Source organism: Megalobrama amblycephala, linkage group LG1 (assembly GCF_018812025.1).
Source record: "Megalobrama amblycephala isolate DHTTF-2021 linkage group LG1, ASM1881202v1, whole genome shotgun sequence".
NCBI lineage: Eukaryota > Metazoa > Chordata > Actinopteri > Cypriniformes > Xenocyprididae > Megalobrama > Megalobrama amblycephala.
In genome coordinates, this window is record NC_063044.1 from 48,553,646 (window position 1) to 48,572,657 (window position 19,012).

At 37.8% G+C, this 19,012-nt stretch overlaps 1 protein-coding gene across 6 annotated transcripts in view; it reads left to right on the plus strand.

Moving 5' to 3' along the window:
* hdac5 (histone deacetylase 5) overlaps positions 1-19,012 on the plus strand; it is an 83,758-nt gene that overhangs the window by 43,727 nt on the left and 21,019 nt on the right. For all 6 annotated transcript variants that reach the window (XM_048197871.1, XM_048197863.1, XM_048197879.1 and 3 more), the window contains 7 exons: positions 8,877-9,160; positions 9,239-9,383; positions 10,470-10,575; positions 10,831-10,964; positions 13,566-13,697; positions 16,570-16,682; positions 18,880-18,999. In XM_048197871.1, the coding sequence (XP_048053828.1) occupies positions 8,877-9,160; positions 9,239-9,383; positions 10,470-10,575; positions 10,831-10,964; positions 13,566-13,697; positions 16,570-16,682; positions 18,880-18,999 (1,034 nt within the window). The remainder of the gene's footprint in view (positions 1-8,876; positions 9,161-9,238; positions 9,384-10,469; positions 10,576-10,830; positions 10,965-13,565; positions 13,698-16,569; positions 16,683-18,879; positions 19,000-19,012) is intronic.

The following is a 19,012-nucleotide window of genomic DNA, read 5'->3' on the forward strand; positions in this document are numbered from 1 at the left end:
GACAGGCTTTGAGGTACTTCGAGTCTTCAGCAATAGCTGCCTTTCAATCAAATAACACCAAAGCCTGTCATTTTCTTCTTAAGAAAAAAATTTTTGTAAGAAAATATTTGAGAACTTTTTCAAGATTGGCATCAGAATCTGGCCCCTGAATCCTGAATAAAATGTTTAACAGTTTCCACAAATATATTAAGAAGCACAACTGTTTTCAACATTGATATTAATAAGAAATGATTCTTAGCAATTAGATTTCTAAAGGATCATGCGACACTGGAGAATAAAGTCTTTACTGTTAAAATAACTATGGTATGGGGCTGTTTTTCAGGGAGTGGAATAGACCCCTTGCTTCCAGTCAAGGGAAATCTTAATGCTTTAGCATACAAAAGCATTTTGAACACTCCTATGCTTCCAACTTTGTGGGAACAGTTTGGGGAAGGCCCTTTTTTATTCCAGCATGACTGTGCCCCAGTACACAAAGCAACGTCCAATAAAGACATGGTTGGATGAGTTTGAACTTGACTGGCTCACACAGAGCCCTGACCTCTACCCTGTCAAACACCTTTGGGATGAACTGGAACGGAGATTGCGAGCCAGGCCATCTCATCCAACATCAGTGCTTGCCCTCACAAATGCTCTACTGGATGAATGGGCAAAAATTCCCACAGAAACACCACTTTCCCAGAAGAGTAAAAGCTGTTAGAGCTGCAAAGGGAGGAGCAGCTCCATATTGATGTCTATGTATTCAGAATGCAATGACCTTTATTGAGGTTACATGGATCAAAAACAACAAAAATCATAAGGCCTGTTTTATTTTAATTTATTTATTACTTTTTTGTGGTGGGGCCAGTGAAAATTTTGGCAGGGCAAGTAAAAATTTGAACCATTTGCCCGACTGGGCCTGGAGAAAAAATCCTTAGCGTTGAGCCCTGTCAGAGCATCCCTAATCTTTTTCTTTCTCTATATGTCTATTCCTCTTTGTCACCATCTCTCTTTGTCTCTGCACAACAGGGCTTTGGTCTAACTGCTAAAATAAAGCTCCCCTGGCTGGAATGAAAGCAGGAAATGGTGTCAGCAAATTGTGTCAGCTGTAAGTTTCTCTTTCAACTGAGCTCTGAAAACAAAAGGACAGCCCTTCGGGAGAGAGGAGAGGAGAGCGTTGGGTTGTGATGCCATGAGGGACATTGTCCCCAAGGATATAGCGGTTAGATGTCAACTTAAACACTGTTTTTGGGTGGAAAGTTATCCTTAAAAATGTTTCAGTGCTTCAGCTAGATTCTGTAACTCATTGTCAGATTATTGTCTGGTTAGGTGCTGGTTTAAATCACAGCACATTGGTTCACATCTATGGATTGTCCTTGCTTGCAGTCCCTAGGCGGAGCTTTTGTGACATTATTGATGGGCTAACGACATGCTTTTCATGAGGGTCCTCAGGTCTCTGCAAAGAAACTACACACCGCATTCATCTGCGACGTCTATAATTCCGATCCAAGATGGGAGAGAGGGAACAGCACGAGAGAGAAACAGAGATGCACAGAGAGCCGCCTGGAAATGTAGTGTCCTAAAATAGATTTGCGCACTTTTAAAAGCGCAGCGTGCCCCCCCATCCCCCCCTCGCCCCCCTCCACTCCCCCCAGAGCATTATTAATCCAGGGCTATTTATAACTGCGCTTTTCACAGGCAGACTGTGTTCTGTCGCTGCTTGTGTTTAATCTCTTCTGGGACTGAAGGGGAGGACGGGGGCCAGGGAGGATGAGGAGGAGGCGAAGGTGTAGAGGAAAGCGGGAAAGACAAGGGGAAGGAGTTTGAAGCCAGGAAAGACCCCCTGCTATGGTGAAAATGGGGCAGCTATTTCAATACTCAGTCAAGGGGAAAAGGCAGCATGATTTCTTTTTAACATTTCATTTTTTATTTATTCATTTATTTTTTGACCAAAGAGAATTCCATATTGTGATAAACGTCTTCCCATGGGCCAACTATTGCAAGCTTGGGTCTCTAGATAATTGTCTTCTGTTGTTGTGGAAATACAGAGCTGTGTATGAAGGTGCAGGAAAGTGTTTATTGGAAATTGGCAAATCAAAGCCGGAAATGAGGATGGACAGCTTTTGTCTGCGGAACTTTTCACCTGTACAGATCCTCCATCACACGAGAAATAACCAACAAGTAAAGAAGCGTTTTAAAAAAAAAAAATGTATTTACATTTATTTATTAAATTAATTTTTATGTATACAGTATTATGCAAAAGTCTTTGGCGCGCTAAACCAACCTGCAAAGATACAGTACTGTGAAAAGTTTTAGGCACTTTTGTAAAGATGTTGTAAACTGAGGATGCTTCCAAAAATACTGTCATAAATAGATTTTATTTATCAGTTAACTTCTGTTAACTACATCAAATCAATATTTGGTGTGACCACCCTTTGCATTTAAAGCAGCTTTTGTCCTAGGCATAGTTTTTCAGGTAGCTTTGGAGGTGGGTTTCTTCAAGCGTCTTGAAGACGTTGTCACAGTTCTTCTGGATTTAGTCTGTCTCGGTTTCATGTAATCCCAGGTGGACTCAATGGTGAGATCGGATCTCCGTGTGGAGCACCGGCTCTTGTCAAGACTTCTTGTGCATACAAAAATCTCACCGGTTTATTACAATTAATGGCAAAAGGAATTTTTGGAAATGTAAACTGATATTTCCTGCTGACACACTACAGCAAAAGATAGAAATAACTGGCTTAAAACATTTTTTTTTGTGTGTGTGTGTGTGAAAATACTAACATGCCTAAGACTTTTGCACAGTACTATATATTTTTGTAATTTGTATGTATGTATGTATTCATTGTGACTAAAAGAGGGTCAGGGTCATTCCAGCATTAGGAAAATATAGAAAATATAGAAATATAGAAAATAAGAAAATAATAATTATTATTATTATTATTAATAATAAATAAAAGACATTTTAAATAAATGTACTGGCATCTTTAGATTCATTCAGTATTGTCTCCACTGGGTGCTTCCAGTGGAAACATTTTACTTTTGACACTTTACACACCATTCACGTTCAGTCTAGGGTTTTACAATTGAAAAACAATCCTGTGTGCGCTAGTCTTATTGTCAAATTCAAACCTGACTGATCTGGGAATTGTGATTAACAATTGCCCAACTGCTTATAAACAAACTAAGCTAACTGCTGCATAAGGGGATCAAGTGTAGATAAACACACACATATACACACACACACTGGCTCCATGCTCTAACACCAATGACACAGAGTGAGAGGAAGCTATTTCTAGTCCTTCCACCAGGCGATAAGCGTAATCCATGGAGTACGATTTAATCTGATGAAAGGTAAATCTGGCTACTCAAGCATTCTCTGGCTCTCTTCCAGACACTCCATTGATTAGTCTTCCTTGGCTTTTTATCCAAATAACATCACCCAGTTTTACTCCGTCTGTCGTCTCTTGTTCCTGTCCCCTTCTCTCTCACTCACCCAACCTCACCCATAGCTTATGCAACACCTTCTTTTATTTTTAATGAGGAGGTACCTCTCTCTCACTCTTCTATTTTCATCCTGTCAGGTTGCAATGCTCTTACCTCGTTTTTAATACATGGTAAGTGCCTCAGCAGAAATGTTTTTTGCTTTTTAAGGCCTTCCCCTTGGGACAAGATCACCATTGTTTTTATACATAACCTGGAAAAACTTTGAACAACATGGAGAGATAGGTATACATGTATGTGTTTTTTTTTTTTTTTATAAATATATTGGTATATTGGTACTTTTTCAGCCGAAATTAGATAATGTTTTTAAATTTATCGCATTGGTCAATACAGTATTTTTAACTGTGCATTCTCTTTTTACATTTAAATTACCTTTTCTGTCATTTAACACTCAAAGGTAATCTTTAAAAACACTTATAATTTAATAAAATGTAGCATTCAGCAAATCACGAAATTAATATTAATGTTTCATTGTGATGCCTAAATTTGCATTTAATTCTTGGCTTATTGCTGCTATTGTCCAGAATTTTATTATCGGTGGATCCCTACTGTTTATTTTTACAATAAAAGTACCTAAACATCCTTAAAAATGTTGATTTTCATATTAAGATTTTCATAATATATCTTAAATTAAGTTTATTTCTCCTTTTGCCAATTGAAAATAGTTTTATATTTCAACAAGGGACAAGAAGTCTTATGGTATGTGCACCTAAAGCAAACTGAATATTCGCATTACGTTACTCGCTCTAAATCACTCACAGAATTACTTGTTTTTTGCGTAACTCATGCAAATAAAAACAGAAAATTTCTTTCTGCCATTTTTTCCGTCATTAAAATGTAAAACTCCTTGCTAGAATCAAGTAACAGACTCATATTTTTTAATTACTTAGTTACCAGGTAGTCCAACTTCCTCACTTACTTTTCTTCAAGCTCTCTACGTTTTTGTCTGGTCTCTGTATGAATAAGAAGTTGTGTCATAAATTTAAGGGTGCCTGCAGATGGCTACAATAATGCTTTCCTCCATTTTCTGATACAACCGGACATGTCAAACTGGACACTCTTCGTTTAATTGTTATGCTAATTTCGTGAAAAGACGTGATTTAGGCGAATATTGCACGTTCACGGCAATCGGGTCACCCAATTCGTGTCATTCATGTCGCCCAAATTCACATCTATTGGCGTCTATTGCATTTACTTTGTGTAGTTACTCGCGCAAATAAATAAATTTGCTTTTGGTGTGCACACACCATAGTTTTGCATCTTGTGTAAGGACTAATGTCTTGTACAGTATACAACGTGTATGCTTGATTCTGTTTCAGTCTGCAAGTTTGTGTATATGTGCGCTATGTGTGGGCGCTACAGTAATCAGTTGAGACTCTACTTTGGTCAGAGCTCTCCGAGGGAAATTGCCTGGAAACCCCCTCAGTCTGCCCAACCTCCTCACTGAGGACTTCCTCGAAGACTCCAGTCGCAGAGAACCTCCCCTTTTTCTATTTTTGTCCTTCATACGTTTTTCATCTCTTCCTTTCAACTTAAAAACAGGTCCTTGATGAGTAACTACCAATTTGGAGGCGGGTGATATTTTAAATGGACAAGAAGTTTGAAAAAGGATAGACATTAGCTGTGACGGAATTGCCGTTGTCTTTTGTTGGACAGGAAAGTGTTGATAGGAAGGCTGTCTTTAATAGTCCCCGTGCTTGCTAATTATCACCTCAAAGCAGTTTTCCGTAGGGATGTGGGAGTCTGTCACATAGATGTTGTGTTTGGACAGATTACTTATCTGTGGTGCTGCTGTGTACACGGTAGACTGTGAACAAACATGTTTACAAAACATTTAATGGCTGTAACCAAGTTTCAATATTAATAGAGTTTCATTTTTAATTCCTTTACAACTATAGAAAGTCTTAAGGTATAGTCATATGTTCATTCTTCAGGACTGTTTATTTAGCTGGCATTTTACAACTATCAATTGCTTCCGTACACTCTGAAAGTATCAGCAAAAAAAGAAAGAAAAAAAAAGACATTAAATAAATTTGAATCAAAGATACAAAAGGCAATATTTTCAAGTTAGCGATTTGACATTCAAATCACTAACTTGTGAGTCTTTTGGAGTAATTCATTTAAATAACTGGCTTATAAGTTTGGAAGTGCGCCATGACTAATTTCATTAACATTTAAATGGAAGTCAAAAACGATCCATTTGAAATAACCTACTTTATCACTGAATCAAACAATCAAATCCCTTACTTAATGCTGCTGAAAAATAAGTTTTATACATGAGATGTGCCTGCCTTGCATTACGATCATTGTAATTAAACCCAAGCATTCAGTCAACAATATAGGCGTTTATTAAAATAAACGGAATCAATAGGCAGTGCAGGACCAATAAGTACAAACTCATCAGCCTATTATGAACAGAATTTCTCAAATAAAAGTTAGCCAACAAAAGTTAGGATGTCAAGGTATTGTTGTTGCACATCCGGGTTTGAACATGCTTCTTGTGCGATTGCAAGAACATATACACTATTTAAGGGTATTCTACTCATTAGAATTTAGATCTACTTCTATTTATTGCCATCAAGTAAGTTTCAATTATAATGTTCCTCCTTTAAACCGGTATAAAATTTCATGCCACCATTATACCTCATAGCAGGCCATATAACAAGTTATATGCCAGTTTGGTGTTGACTAGCAGCAGCAGTATTGTTTAGTTTACTAGTCTTGCACATCCCTACTCATAAGAGTCATTCTTTTGTGAACCAGAATACATTGTTCTCACAGTTTATGTATGCAGCCCATGTAGACTACGCAATAGTCTATCTATAATTTATTGCCTTATTATTATTTCACAATTCCCAGTCTTTTAACATGGAATTCACCCGTAATCTCACTATTATTGCACAGGCTGCTTCTTTAACTAAAGTTTTGGGCCAATTGTTTCAGACTACACTGAACTTCATACATGGGAATCATACCTGTTCTTCTCCTGGAAGACTAAAGGTATCTGGGGAAATCTATGCTAAGCTCATCTGGTCAGTAACAGTAGCATTAGCCCTGGCGACCTCGGCTGGCCAAGTTCTGACGTCAAAGGCTTGACACAGTCAGTCGGCCCGAGGGCGCAAGGAAAGCTATATTTAGCCCCTGACTGATGAAGGGGGAGTAATCTGATTTTCATGTAAGCCGAACGCTTCCGCCAGGCATCCAGCAAAGAAACCGGATCATTAGCATGTTGGTAAACTTTAGCCTATGCTGGGAGGGCAACCCAGCCAACGGTAAATGCTGAGTGACATGTGAGTTAATGTGTTCTTAGCTGGGACTGGCCCCCGCATAGTGGTATCCTACCTCACACTTGAGGTCCCTGCAGACTCAAGGACACTATGAAGACTCTATAGCTTCATACCTACTTCGATGAAGTGATGTGCCAATTTTCAGCATTAAATACTTGGTTTATTAGTGTACAGCAAGGGTTTAAAGTGTTTAAATGATAATTGGAAAAATGAAATGTTTGACTACCCAGTTCACCAAATATCGGTCCTAAATGGTATGCAAGATTTAAATTAGCCCTTCAAGTATGCAAGGCATGCCCAGGTGGTGTAGTATTTTTTGTGTGAATTGTGCATGCTTTTTGCCCAAAATTGGTTATTTTTTCAGTTATTTAAAAAAAAAAAGGTATTAGATGTGATGATGACGATGCCATCAACCATGAAGATAATGAATTATCCTCATTGTATTTACATTTATGCATTTATGAGACATTTGTCCAAAGCAGCTAGATTATTGAAGGTATATATTTTTTGAACCCATGACTTTGTTGCTTCTGCCATGCTCTTAAAATCTTTTGAGCTTTTTATTCACCAAAGAATCCTGAAATGTACTACTAGATATTATTTCGTATTTGTTGAGTAATGCTTTCATGTCTAGTATAGTTTGCGATATGAGTTGCAGCCCATGAGCTTTCCATTCTGTAATAATCCAATAATCCAACCATAATATGCATTGGAAAACTTTAAATCTGGTCTTGACATAAGAGGCAAGTTCAGTTCCTTTTGTTCCCCAATACCATGGAAGTTGAGTAATTTAATTCGGACTAATGTTTGGAAGCTGCAATGACCTGGTCACCTTTAATTGGAGCGCTTTGTTTCCCTGACTGAATGCCTTTAGAGAGCTTAGGCTAACTTGCACAAGAGCTTGGAAACACATAGCTATCCCCACGGCAACTCATTAATGCCACCTTACTGCAGTGAAAATAAAAAGAGGATTTGAGGGAAGAAAAACAACTACAACACAAAAGCAGGAATGTTGGGTTTTCCAAGGCCTTTTTTAGTACATCAGTTGTGCCAAAAACTTTTGCTGAGATCCTTTGGGAAGCTCAGTGTTCTTGGGTAGTGGTACTATTGGAAATATCAAAGATGGAGAGAGAGTGACTGGTTGGACTGCTTTTTAGGACGAGCCCATTAGAGCATCACCTTGGTTTCCCCTCTAGGTTATATAACCACATGCTCTCTTTACCAGTACAGTGCCCTACCATAAGGAAGGTCTTTTACCTAATGACCTAAAAGGAAGCTGTTGCCGTTTTACATTGATTTTACAATTTTGGTATTTTTCTGTGCTTCCCTTTTTGGATGAAACTGGACCGGGCTCAGTTGGATAAATTCCCAGCTGGCTTGAGATACAAAAGACGGTAACATCAACTGGCCTGTCGACATTTGAGCCTGATTACACCTGATTACAGTAACATGGGTAGACACAGACGAATGTCAGCACTACATTTACAGACACATCATACATGACCCACAGAGTATACCTTCTCGATTGCAAATGCACCCGTGACCTTTACTTATGTAACTGTGTGCTTTAAACAAATTGTATGTTTATGTGTCAACATACAGTTTTGAGTGCTACTAGCATAGAGGTTGAAGGAACATGTTTGAACCCAGGCAGAGGTGACCCATTCTAAAATAAAAATGCAACAGTTAGGTGTGTGTGTGTGTGTTTGTGTTTGTGTACATATATATATATATATATATATATATATATATATATATATATATATATATATATATATATATATATATATATATATATATATATATATATATATATATATATTTTGTTGAGTCACAACTTCTATAAAATTGAGCTCTTCAAATAACTCAAATTTCTATAATGCCACTATTGATTTGTACTGTGTATTTGTAGCTAGAACTGCTACAAAAAGATAAACAGAAAGGCTGCTTTAATTATCATCGAGAAGATGCCCTACTAAGACATATATTTGTTGGGAAATGATCCTTATTCCATTGCAGAAATTTAAACTTCACCTTTTATGTTTTACAGGTTATCATAATTATAATGGTAGTTAGGTGACTCTTTAATTTACTGTGTCGCTCTCTTTCCAGCCGTGGACGTGAAGACTTTGTTACCATCTGGGATGCAGAGCCCGGTGGGAGGCGGAGGAGATCAGGGCGGAGGTAGCGGAGGCCCGGTGGACCTGCGTACAGACCCGCGTCTGAGCGCTCTGAGCACAGTGGACCCGGCGCTGAGAGAAAAACAGCTTCAGCACGAGCTGCTCTTACTCAAACAACAGCAAGAGCTCCAGAAACAGCTGCTGTTCGCAGAGTTCCAGAAGCAGCATGAAGTTTTGACACGCCAACATGAAGTGCAGCTACAGGAACATCTTAAGGTATGACCCTTGCTGTCCTCTCTGTACACATCATCTCCTTGAGCTCTGATTCTTGACTCTGATTTTCTTCCTGAACAGCAACAGCAGGAGATCCTTGCCGCAAAGCGTCAGCAGGAGCTGGAGCAGAAGAGGAAGTTGGAACAGCAGCGTCACGAAGAGATGGAGAAGCAGAGATTAGAACAACAGCTGATCATGCTACGGAACAAAGAGAAGGGCAAAGAGAGTATGCATCTCTTCAATAATCCATCTATTATATACAATAGATCTACAGCGAGCTCATTTCATGGCACGGTCGCCGCTCATCATTTCCTGTTACTTTTTCTGCTGCTAATTTCCAAAATGGGCATAGTTTAAATGCACTGTTCACCTTTTAGTTCAACGAGTAAACACCTTGCTGAGCAGTACGTAGCTAATGTTTATCGCTGTTTGCTGCTATAATTACACATTGTCATGGATATTCCTTGAAGTACTTTATGCACAGCAGGCATGAATTGCTCTATTATTTCTCTTTGGTTGTTTACCATTAAAAACAACACATTGCAGTACTAGGATTTATTAAGCCACAAAATTAACATATTGGATCTGTTCCAAAACCTGTTGAGCTGCATACATAGTATTTTAACAGAGATGGAACCTCATAAGTGCACACATAGCCACCCATGGGACTCCTCTCAAAGTTGATTCAATAGAGTTTGATTAGCAAGTTGCTAAGCTAATGATTAACCTGTAAGGCACAAAGTGTGCAAATGTTGTTATAATCAAAAAATTCTTAGCACCCACAAATGTTGAGGGTTTTTTTTTTTTTAAGTTTTACATTTATTTAGCAAGGACACAGGAAATTGTTCACAAGGGACTATAAAGACATTATAATATATAATATTACATATTATATATATATATAACATTACAAAAAAATTCTATTTCAAATAAATGCTGTTTTTTGAACTTGCTATTCTATGGAGCCCCGCACATGACATACAGGGGGAAAAAAAGTGAGAAAAGGCCTTAGATTTGCATTGAAGGAGGGGGCACCAACCATATATATAGAAACCACATTATCACAGAGACTAGAGTTGGGCTCTTTTGACTTTGGTTAGTTAGCAACCTCAGAACATAGCAATGCTCTAGCAACTACCTAGAACACAGTAGTCAGCCGCATAGCAACACACTGGCAGCTATTGGCAAACCCACGATGGCTTTTACAGAGGTGATCAAAACTCGAATTTTTTGAAAATAAATGTCAAAAATTGATTCAAAATCATCCTCCTCCAATCTAACATCACTTGTGTCCTTTGACTCTTGTTCTTAGGTGCCATCGCCAGTACTGAGGTCAAACTGAAGCTGCAGGAGTTCCTGTTAAGCAAAAAGGAGCCCGGCCCCGGTGGTCTCAACCATTCCTTCCCCCAGAAGTGCTGGTGAGAGGAACCTTGCTAGTCTATATCACTCAGCCTTGTTCTGGGCTGGTAAACCCACTTTTTAAAAAGAAATATTTTTAAATGTAGTCAATATATATCAAAGACAGGTTCGGTGTGCTCCATTTTTCTACTGCATGATATAAAATTAGTGCGTTCATAACATGAGCCACAATATGCTGGAAGTTTATGGATCTCATTCATACTCGTTTGAATTGTGATGGATGAGTCTTTGTAATGGCCTGTGTTTGTTTTCAGGGGGGCTCACCACACGTCCCTGGAGCAGAGCTCCCCTCCACAGAGCAACACACCGGGCACACCGCCCTCCTACAAACTTCCCCCGCTGTTAGGGTCCTATGAGGGCAAGGATGACTTCCCTCTCCGTAAGACCGGTGAGTAGGCTTCTTGGATATGTGTGTGTTTTGATGAAATAACGATTTTTCCCTACTGTTCAATAGTTTGGGGGTAGTAAGATTTAAAAAAAATAAATAAATAAATAAGTCTTTTATTCAGCAAGGATGCATTAAATTGATCAAAAGTTTGTTTTGTAATGTTACAAAAAATTCTTTTTCAAGTAAATGCTGTTCTTTTAAACATTATATTCATGGAAGAATCCTGAAAAAGAAAAGTATCAAGACTGGAGTAATGATGCTGAAAAATCAGCTTTGACATCACAGAAATAAATTACAGTTTGAAAATATATTAAAATATATTTTTGATCAAATAAATGCAGCTCGGTGAACATAAGAGACTTCTTTTAAAAAACATGAAATCTCACCGACCTCAAACATTTGAACAGTACTGTACATTCAACGTCTGAAAATCTCCCATCAAATGTAACTTTTAATGATGATGTTATTCTGGCTCACTCGTTTCAGCCGTTCGCTGGGTCACCTTTTCTTTGTCTCCCATTCCTCTGGCTCTCTTCTCCTTTTCTGGATTATTACACCAATAAACACTATCCACTTACTGCCTTGGAAGCCCTCATATTTCCTCCGGGAAATGCAAATCTAGTTGTTTTTGTTATTTCAATTGATTGTTTGAATGAGTAATAGCTGCGACATTGACACTGCATTATAAAGCATTACTGTGTTTGTATGTAAATGTCAGATGATTTTTTTCTTTCTGTGTTGATGAATGACGCTGTTATGGAGTCAACAGTGTTTTTGTGTGGAGAATTTTGATTCTTTAACAATCTAGATATATCACAGAAGATGCAAGGTGTGTGTGTGTGTGTGTGTGTGTGTGTGTGCAGGGTTGAAGACTCTTCAGTGAGTCTGCAGGTGTGAGTCATAATGAGTCATCAGAACAGCTGAACGACACATAAACGCACACCTTAGAGGCTATATTAGTGACGAAATGGATTTCATGCTAAAATAATGATATTTATTATACCATACACTCTTAAAAATGCTGGGTTAAATATGGACAAACCCAGCGATTGGGTTAAATGTTTGACCAACTTGTTGGGCAGTTTTATTGTTATTTTAAAATACTATATGGCTGGGTTAAAATGAACCCAAAATAGGTTGGAAATTAAAAATCAGACACACAATTACTAGAGGCAACAGTAATAATCAAAAGGTGAACATTTATTAATAAGCAATTTAATAAATGTTTATTATTTATTTATTAAACACATTAATAAATGTTCATTTCCAACCTATTTTGGGTTCATTTTAAGTGAGCAATATTGTAATTTTTAAACAGAATATTGGCTCAAACTTTTAAACCAGCCGCTGGGTTTGCCTATTTTTTTAATTAATCTTGGGTCATTTTTAACCCAGCATTGTTTAAAGTGTACCTCAAAATCTAACCCTCACACAATCTGTTGACGTTATTACATTTGAAGCGAAACACAATATGGCCTGTTTTTGAGCGTTTCAAATACCGAGGACCACCTTAAATGTCTTTTAGATGTCGTTTGACTATATTTGTGAGGATGTTTTCAAAGTATAACCTGAGTATACACACGCATACCGGTCATCTGCTGTTCACTCTCATAGCCGCCAGCCATACTCCAAACCACCCACACAGATTCAGTGAGTTTGTTCCCACACACACATCTGCTATCTGCTTTTTACACACAGCTATCTTTTAAACTGTCACACCCACGCTGCTTTATAAAGCTCTCTGTAATAGAACTGACACACATATACCATACAGAGGATAGGAGGACACTCGCGCACACACACACGCGCCCTCTAGCTTGGACTTCAGCACACTGATAAAGTAATCGCAGACGGGTCTGTTACCGTGGGCGAAGCGCTTACTCCATATTACCACTGTTATGGCAACACCACATCTCCTTACATAACCTGCCCTCAGATTGTGTGTGTGTGTGTGTGTCTTTCCATCACCTCCCCTCCCCCTCGTCTCACACTTTTATTTTAAATCTAATTAAATCCATACTAAAGTCACTGATAGCATTAGGCGCTAAAGTCCTTTCTGCTCTATATGCCCAGTGTGGCTATGACGCACAAACGGGCCCAGAAAAAACACAGGGCTCGGTCAAGCCGCATTACACACGGCATGTTTGGATAATTGCCCCAATTCCTTTCTTTTTTTTCCTCTTTCAAATCCTTTTTTACTTCAATTAGTTTAATTTGGCCCGTCATCTCCGGAATCAACAAGAGATAAAATCGGCACACTGTAAATATAACTTTTATCTACAGCTCCGTCTGTGTGTGTGTATGAGTGTGTGTGCGTGTGTGAGAGAGAGAAAGAGAGAAACAGAAGAGGGATGGGCGGTCGCTGTCCATGGTCCTGATGCACAAGAGTGACAGATCCAAAGCCTCATTAGTAGTGCTCATTAAGGCAAACATCACTATTATAATTGCTTATACATAGGGTTGGTGATTTTAAACAAGCCCCTAAGTGTAATTGGTAAGCTTTGCTGTGCAATTCATCTTGCGCCATTTGTTCTACGGACATATGTTATACCCCAAATCATGCAGATGTGCTTATCTTTTTTCTTTCTCTCTCTCGTTTAGCCTCTGAGCCCAATCTGAAGGTACGTTCACGGTTAAAACAGAAGGTGGCTGAGAGGAGGAGCAGCCCACTGCTTAGACGGAAAGATGGTACTGTGATCAGCACCTTCAAGAAAAGGGCAATTGAGATCTCAGGTAAACATTATGTGAGAATACAGAACTGTTTGCATAACCTCGTGGGTAACAGGACAGGAAGGCATTAAAACAGGTTTGGGCCAAGAATGCAGTAACTACACTTTCTGTCAGGACAACTATCGTCAAATATAATTGATAACGCATAGAGTTTGTATTGGCGGTATGGTTCTGTTCTAGGCAAGAACTTCCTGCACATCCATGCAGCCTAGCATGGATAAGAGCGGGGGGGCAGCAACAACCCCCCTAGGGTAAACAGAACAGAACCAACATATGCAGATATCATTAATGTCAATAACTTAAAGGTGCAATATGTAAAAATTTTCAGTTCGCTAGAGGCCTATTCAAAACAAAGGCGTAGCTTGATGACGCCAAGTTTAAAGGTGATAAAGAGGATTTTTTCGTCGACTGAGAATCCAAAGACTGTTAGTGAGTTTTTGAAATGAGCGCATGCGTAAGAACAGCCCCCCTCCTTCACAGCTCATTTCAAAGGAGCGCCTCCCAAAATTCGTGCACGAGTATTGGAACACGAGTGTTTACCACCGGCATTCGCTGTGTCGTGTTAGTGGATTCATTATGTCGGACTCACCGCAGGTAACTCATAATTTGCAGTTGTTACTCCTGTCTCCTGACAAAAACATTGCATGCGGCGCCTGTGGAGTGTGGAAAGTTACTGGAGCGCGCAGCCGCGCACGTCTCTCACAAGGAACGTCACGGCAGTGATTGACAAGCCAGAGGGCCAATCCTTTACGCGATGATCGCGTAAACGATTGGCTGATGTTTTTAAGGCCCTACCTCGTGCACAGATGATGTATATTAATATTATTACTTTCAGTGCACCTAATAAATAGTCTTTTATCAGTTAGTAAAGACAGTTTCAAATAATATTGCAAAAATGTATAAAACAAAACATCCTCTTTAGCACCTTTAAGTGCTTGGGACTAGGGCTGCAACAACTATTCGATAAAATCGATAATAATTGATAATGAAAATCATCGACAACGATTCTCATTGTCGATTAGTTGGCTCCACCCACCACGAAAGACTTCCGCCAGTCGCGTCAAATTACTGCACTGAATAACGCATTTCTATGGACAAAAATGCATCTAAAAATAGTGGAGCTGCTGCGGGAAAGGTACAAGATCAAAACATGAGAATTCTTTATTTTAAGCTTCAAGCTAATGCATTAGTGCAATGGCTTGCCCTGTCAGGCGCTTTGACAGATGCACGTGCGTCCTCAGCACAAAACGTTCATTCTACTGCTATATCCTTATCTGTAAATGTTACAAATTCACACGAGCATTTCCGTTTTGCATAAAGGCTCATCCTGACAGTCTGCGTTAAACTTCAAACTTTACTGAATGAGTGTCGGACAGACGGAACGCGAGAGAGAGGGAGACAATTGATATTCAGCGCAAAAATATTCATTTTGCTGAAATATCTGTTGTTTAAAGTTAAATTTAGATTTAAAAGTCATTCAAGTATTTTATGAGAGTAGTAACTGTAAAGGGAGAACTAATTGAAAATAAATGTAAGTCTTTTCTTATAGCCTGTTTACAGGATAAAGAAATGACAGTAAGAGGTGATTGTGTCCAGAGTGAATGTGTGTGTTCCCGCAGAACATTTATCTTGCCTGTTGGTTAATGCTGAGTTTGTGTTTTTCTTTATTATTATCTTTATTACTATCTTCGTTTTTAATGTAGAGTAGAGATTTAAAATATATTCACTATACAGTGCTAAAGATATTAGACATCTGATACCCAAATGTATGATTTGTGCCACAGGTCAGGGCAGCCTAAACTATCAGTATTGGTGCTAAAATCATATTTTATGTTTCTGTAATGGTTAATCCACCAGTATGTGTAAGCTCTTTAGTTACAGCAGTATTTCTAAAGCTACAATATATTTATTGTTGTTATCCAGGAATTTTTGATTTTACTGTTTTACAAGAAAGGATATTATGTGTGAATATTATTTCGAAACTATTTAGTTGTTTCAGTTTATTTTCCTAATAAATGGCATTTTTAGTTTCAAACAAGTTTTTGATAGATTCCTAAAATATTTGTGTTCTCTCTTTATTATGACAGGTAGTCTAATAAATTACTGTATGTTTTCATAGCATTCAGCTGGCACAGTTGCTTGAAGTACATTGGGCAGGATGTGCAATAGTGTGTTTTGTTTTGTTTTTGTCAATAAAATAAAAATTAAATAAAATTAGGAGTTTTGTCCGATTAATCGAAAAAATGATCGGTCAACTAATCGATTATCAAAATAATCGTTAGTTGCAGCCCTACTTGGGACATGTTGTCTTCACCTCACAGCCGGTGGGGTTTCTTAGAAACAAACAAAAATAAATAACAATAAAATTGTAAGCAATCCCTAATATTTAATACATTGGCCAAATGTTTAGCAACAGGCATTTAAAATCTCAAACAAGGAGGTAGGGTAATTGCATTTCCTTGATATAATACAACAATATGTAATTTTTTTTAATTCATTATTATTAAAATGTATATTAATTTAATAAAAATAAAAAGGTTTGGTGTAGGTGTGCATTCAGCTTCACAAAACAGAGAGTTTATATGGAAGATGTAATTCTATATCTGCACCTGAGGTGTGTTTAAACGGGCTGTGAATAACAGACCTCTGCCGTCACATGATAAGTGTGAAGATTTTCAAACATAAATAATGAACACGTGGGTATTGTGTGATTTCTGTACTGTTAATATAAAAGAGCTTGGAGGAAGGGAACAGTTTAACATCCTGCTGATGCATTAGAATGGGTTCAGTCAGTCACAAAATATTGTGAAATCATCAGCGATATTTCCTACCGATGCAGCTAAAATGTGATTGTTGAAATCTGTGTGTGTTTCAGTGTCCTCTATGTGCAGCAGTGCCCCTGGCTCGGGTCCCAGTTCTCCGAACAGCTCTAACTGTGCCATTGCCGAGAACGGCTCCAGCGGATCCGTCCCGAACATCCACGCTGAGGTGAGAGACTTGCCCCCCTACACGTTTGCTTCTCTTCTGCTCTTGGTTCCCAATAGGTTAGGGATGAAAAAAGACACAATAAATTCAGCTTCACCTAGGTAATGACACAGTTTCTATGGAAACAATCTACCGTACGGAGCCTTGTGATGGCTTGAGCTAACATTGGTATGTTAATCCTGAAAAAAAAAAAAAAAAAAACACGTTCTGAAAGTCAGCCTTGCAGTGAGTTGTATCTGTAAGCTCTAGAATGGCCACAGTTGCTCTGGATGGACAGCAGGAAGCTGCCTGGGGTCAACCCTGCATGCTAAGCAGCTAGCCTTAACCTTGAGAGCCAGAGAAATTGTGTGTGCACATGCCACAGAGGACTTGAAGCTGTAGGGGAGGAACACTGCATTTGAATGAGCTAGTGTTTGATTTTGGATGACCAGTGTATTAAATGCAAAACAAAACACACACACGAAGGTCAGAGTTACCTTTTATTTGTTATGAGTAATTGTATTTTTTGAGAAATAGAAAATAATCAAATTAAAAATGTTTTTTTTATATAAAAATAGGTATCATAAATTATAATAATATTTATATATAATATTAATATTATAAAATATTCATAGAATAATAATTATAATATTAGTTTTTTAATTAATTTATTTTTGCAATAAATGTTATATGTACCGTTAACATGGTTTTTTATATAAAAATAGGTATCATATATGAGGTAATTTATTATATATATATATATATATATATATATATATATATATATAAAATATGCATAGAATAATATTTATGTTTTTAATAAAAAAAAGTTTTTAATTTTCTGCAATAAATGTTATATGTACCTTTAACATGTTTTTATATATTTTTTTATAAAAATAGGTATCATAAATGAGGTAATTATATTAATGTTTATATATAATATTAATATAAAAAATATTCATAGAATAATAATAAATAATAATTATAATATTTGTTTTTTAATTTTTTTTAAATGTTTTTAATTTTCAGCAATAAATATTATATGTACCTTATAGTGTAAAGTATGATTTTGATTGTACTGCCCTTATCGCAGTCCATGTCTATAAATAAGGGGTTTTGCATGTTTGCCAAAGAGGTTTGATCACATTCATGCTTTTACAAAATGGTTCTGCTAGTGGTACACATTGTGTTGAGTGTTGACTATGACTCCTGTTTTTTCGTAATGATAGAAAACATTTGATTTTAGCATCCCTTTAAATAGTATCTTTTATTATGTTACATTATTGCCAGTGGATGTGATGGAGGATGGGGTGTACTAGAATTTTTCAAAGAGAAAAAAATAAGTTTGTCAGTCTCATCAACCAGCAAAAAAGAAAATCCCTTCAAATAGGCACCAGTGGGGATGACCTAAGAATCACCTCATTAGCTCTGTCCGGCATGCAAAAGCTGCATACCACTTCCCAAAAAATAGCCTAAGATTGATATTCCAGAGCTTCTGTAGCCTAGCAGTACAACCTCAAGAGAAGTGATGGATAAATGTGAAGGAGAATATCATCGCAGCTACAGTTAGGGCACTTTGCCACGGAATGTCCGCTTTGTCTCTCTCTACCTTGTCTTTTCTGAGTGTAACCTTTGAGTGAGAGTGAGAATGACGTAGCTCAATAAACAACTTATAATAAAAGGCTTAAATTGCTTCTTTAGGGATGAATAAACGTTGCCTTGTAAAGCAGATCCATTAGTTTTTGTTCTTTGGCTTTAAAAAATGGCTGCACTCCAAGTCTATGGTTAGATGATGGGATTACCAGCACTCAGAATTTCTCTGTATTTCTCGCTTAGCTCTCTTTTGGGTCGTTTTTTACTCATTAGACATTAGAAAATGAGACAATGCAAAACCCATTTTAATTATCCATATAACTGCGTAGCCGATTTCTTGAACAAGGCAGCTGAAACTGTTGTCTTCTTCAAGTTGGTGATCCTCCATTGCCAAATACAGACAATTCATGCTGCTTTCCCCGTCAAAAATAAAACTTAGTAAGGATTTCCATAGAAGAATGCTTTTAAGTGATCAAGCCATGTCAAAACGTCTTGTCTGGGATTCCTTCCTGAGATAAAACGGCTTCTTTCCTCAAAGTTGTGGTGTTTGAAGTGTACATCCTGAAATATAGGTCTTGTTGTTTGTCTTGTGGGACTTATGTCTTTCTCTTGTTTTCTCATTCGGCAGCAATTGCGTTCTCTGCATCAGTCTTTGACTGGAGATGGGACACCAAGTCCCCTTACCCTTTACACATCTCCATCTCTGCCCAACATCTCTCTGGGACTGCCTGCCAACGCACACATCACGGTGAGTGTCCTCT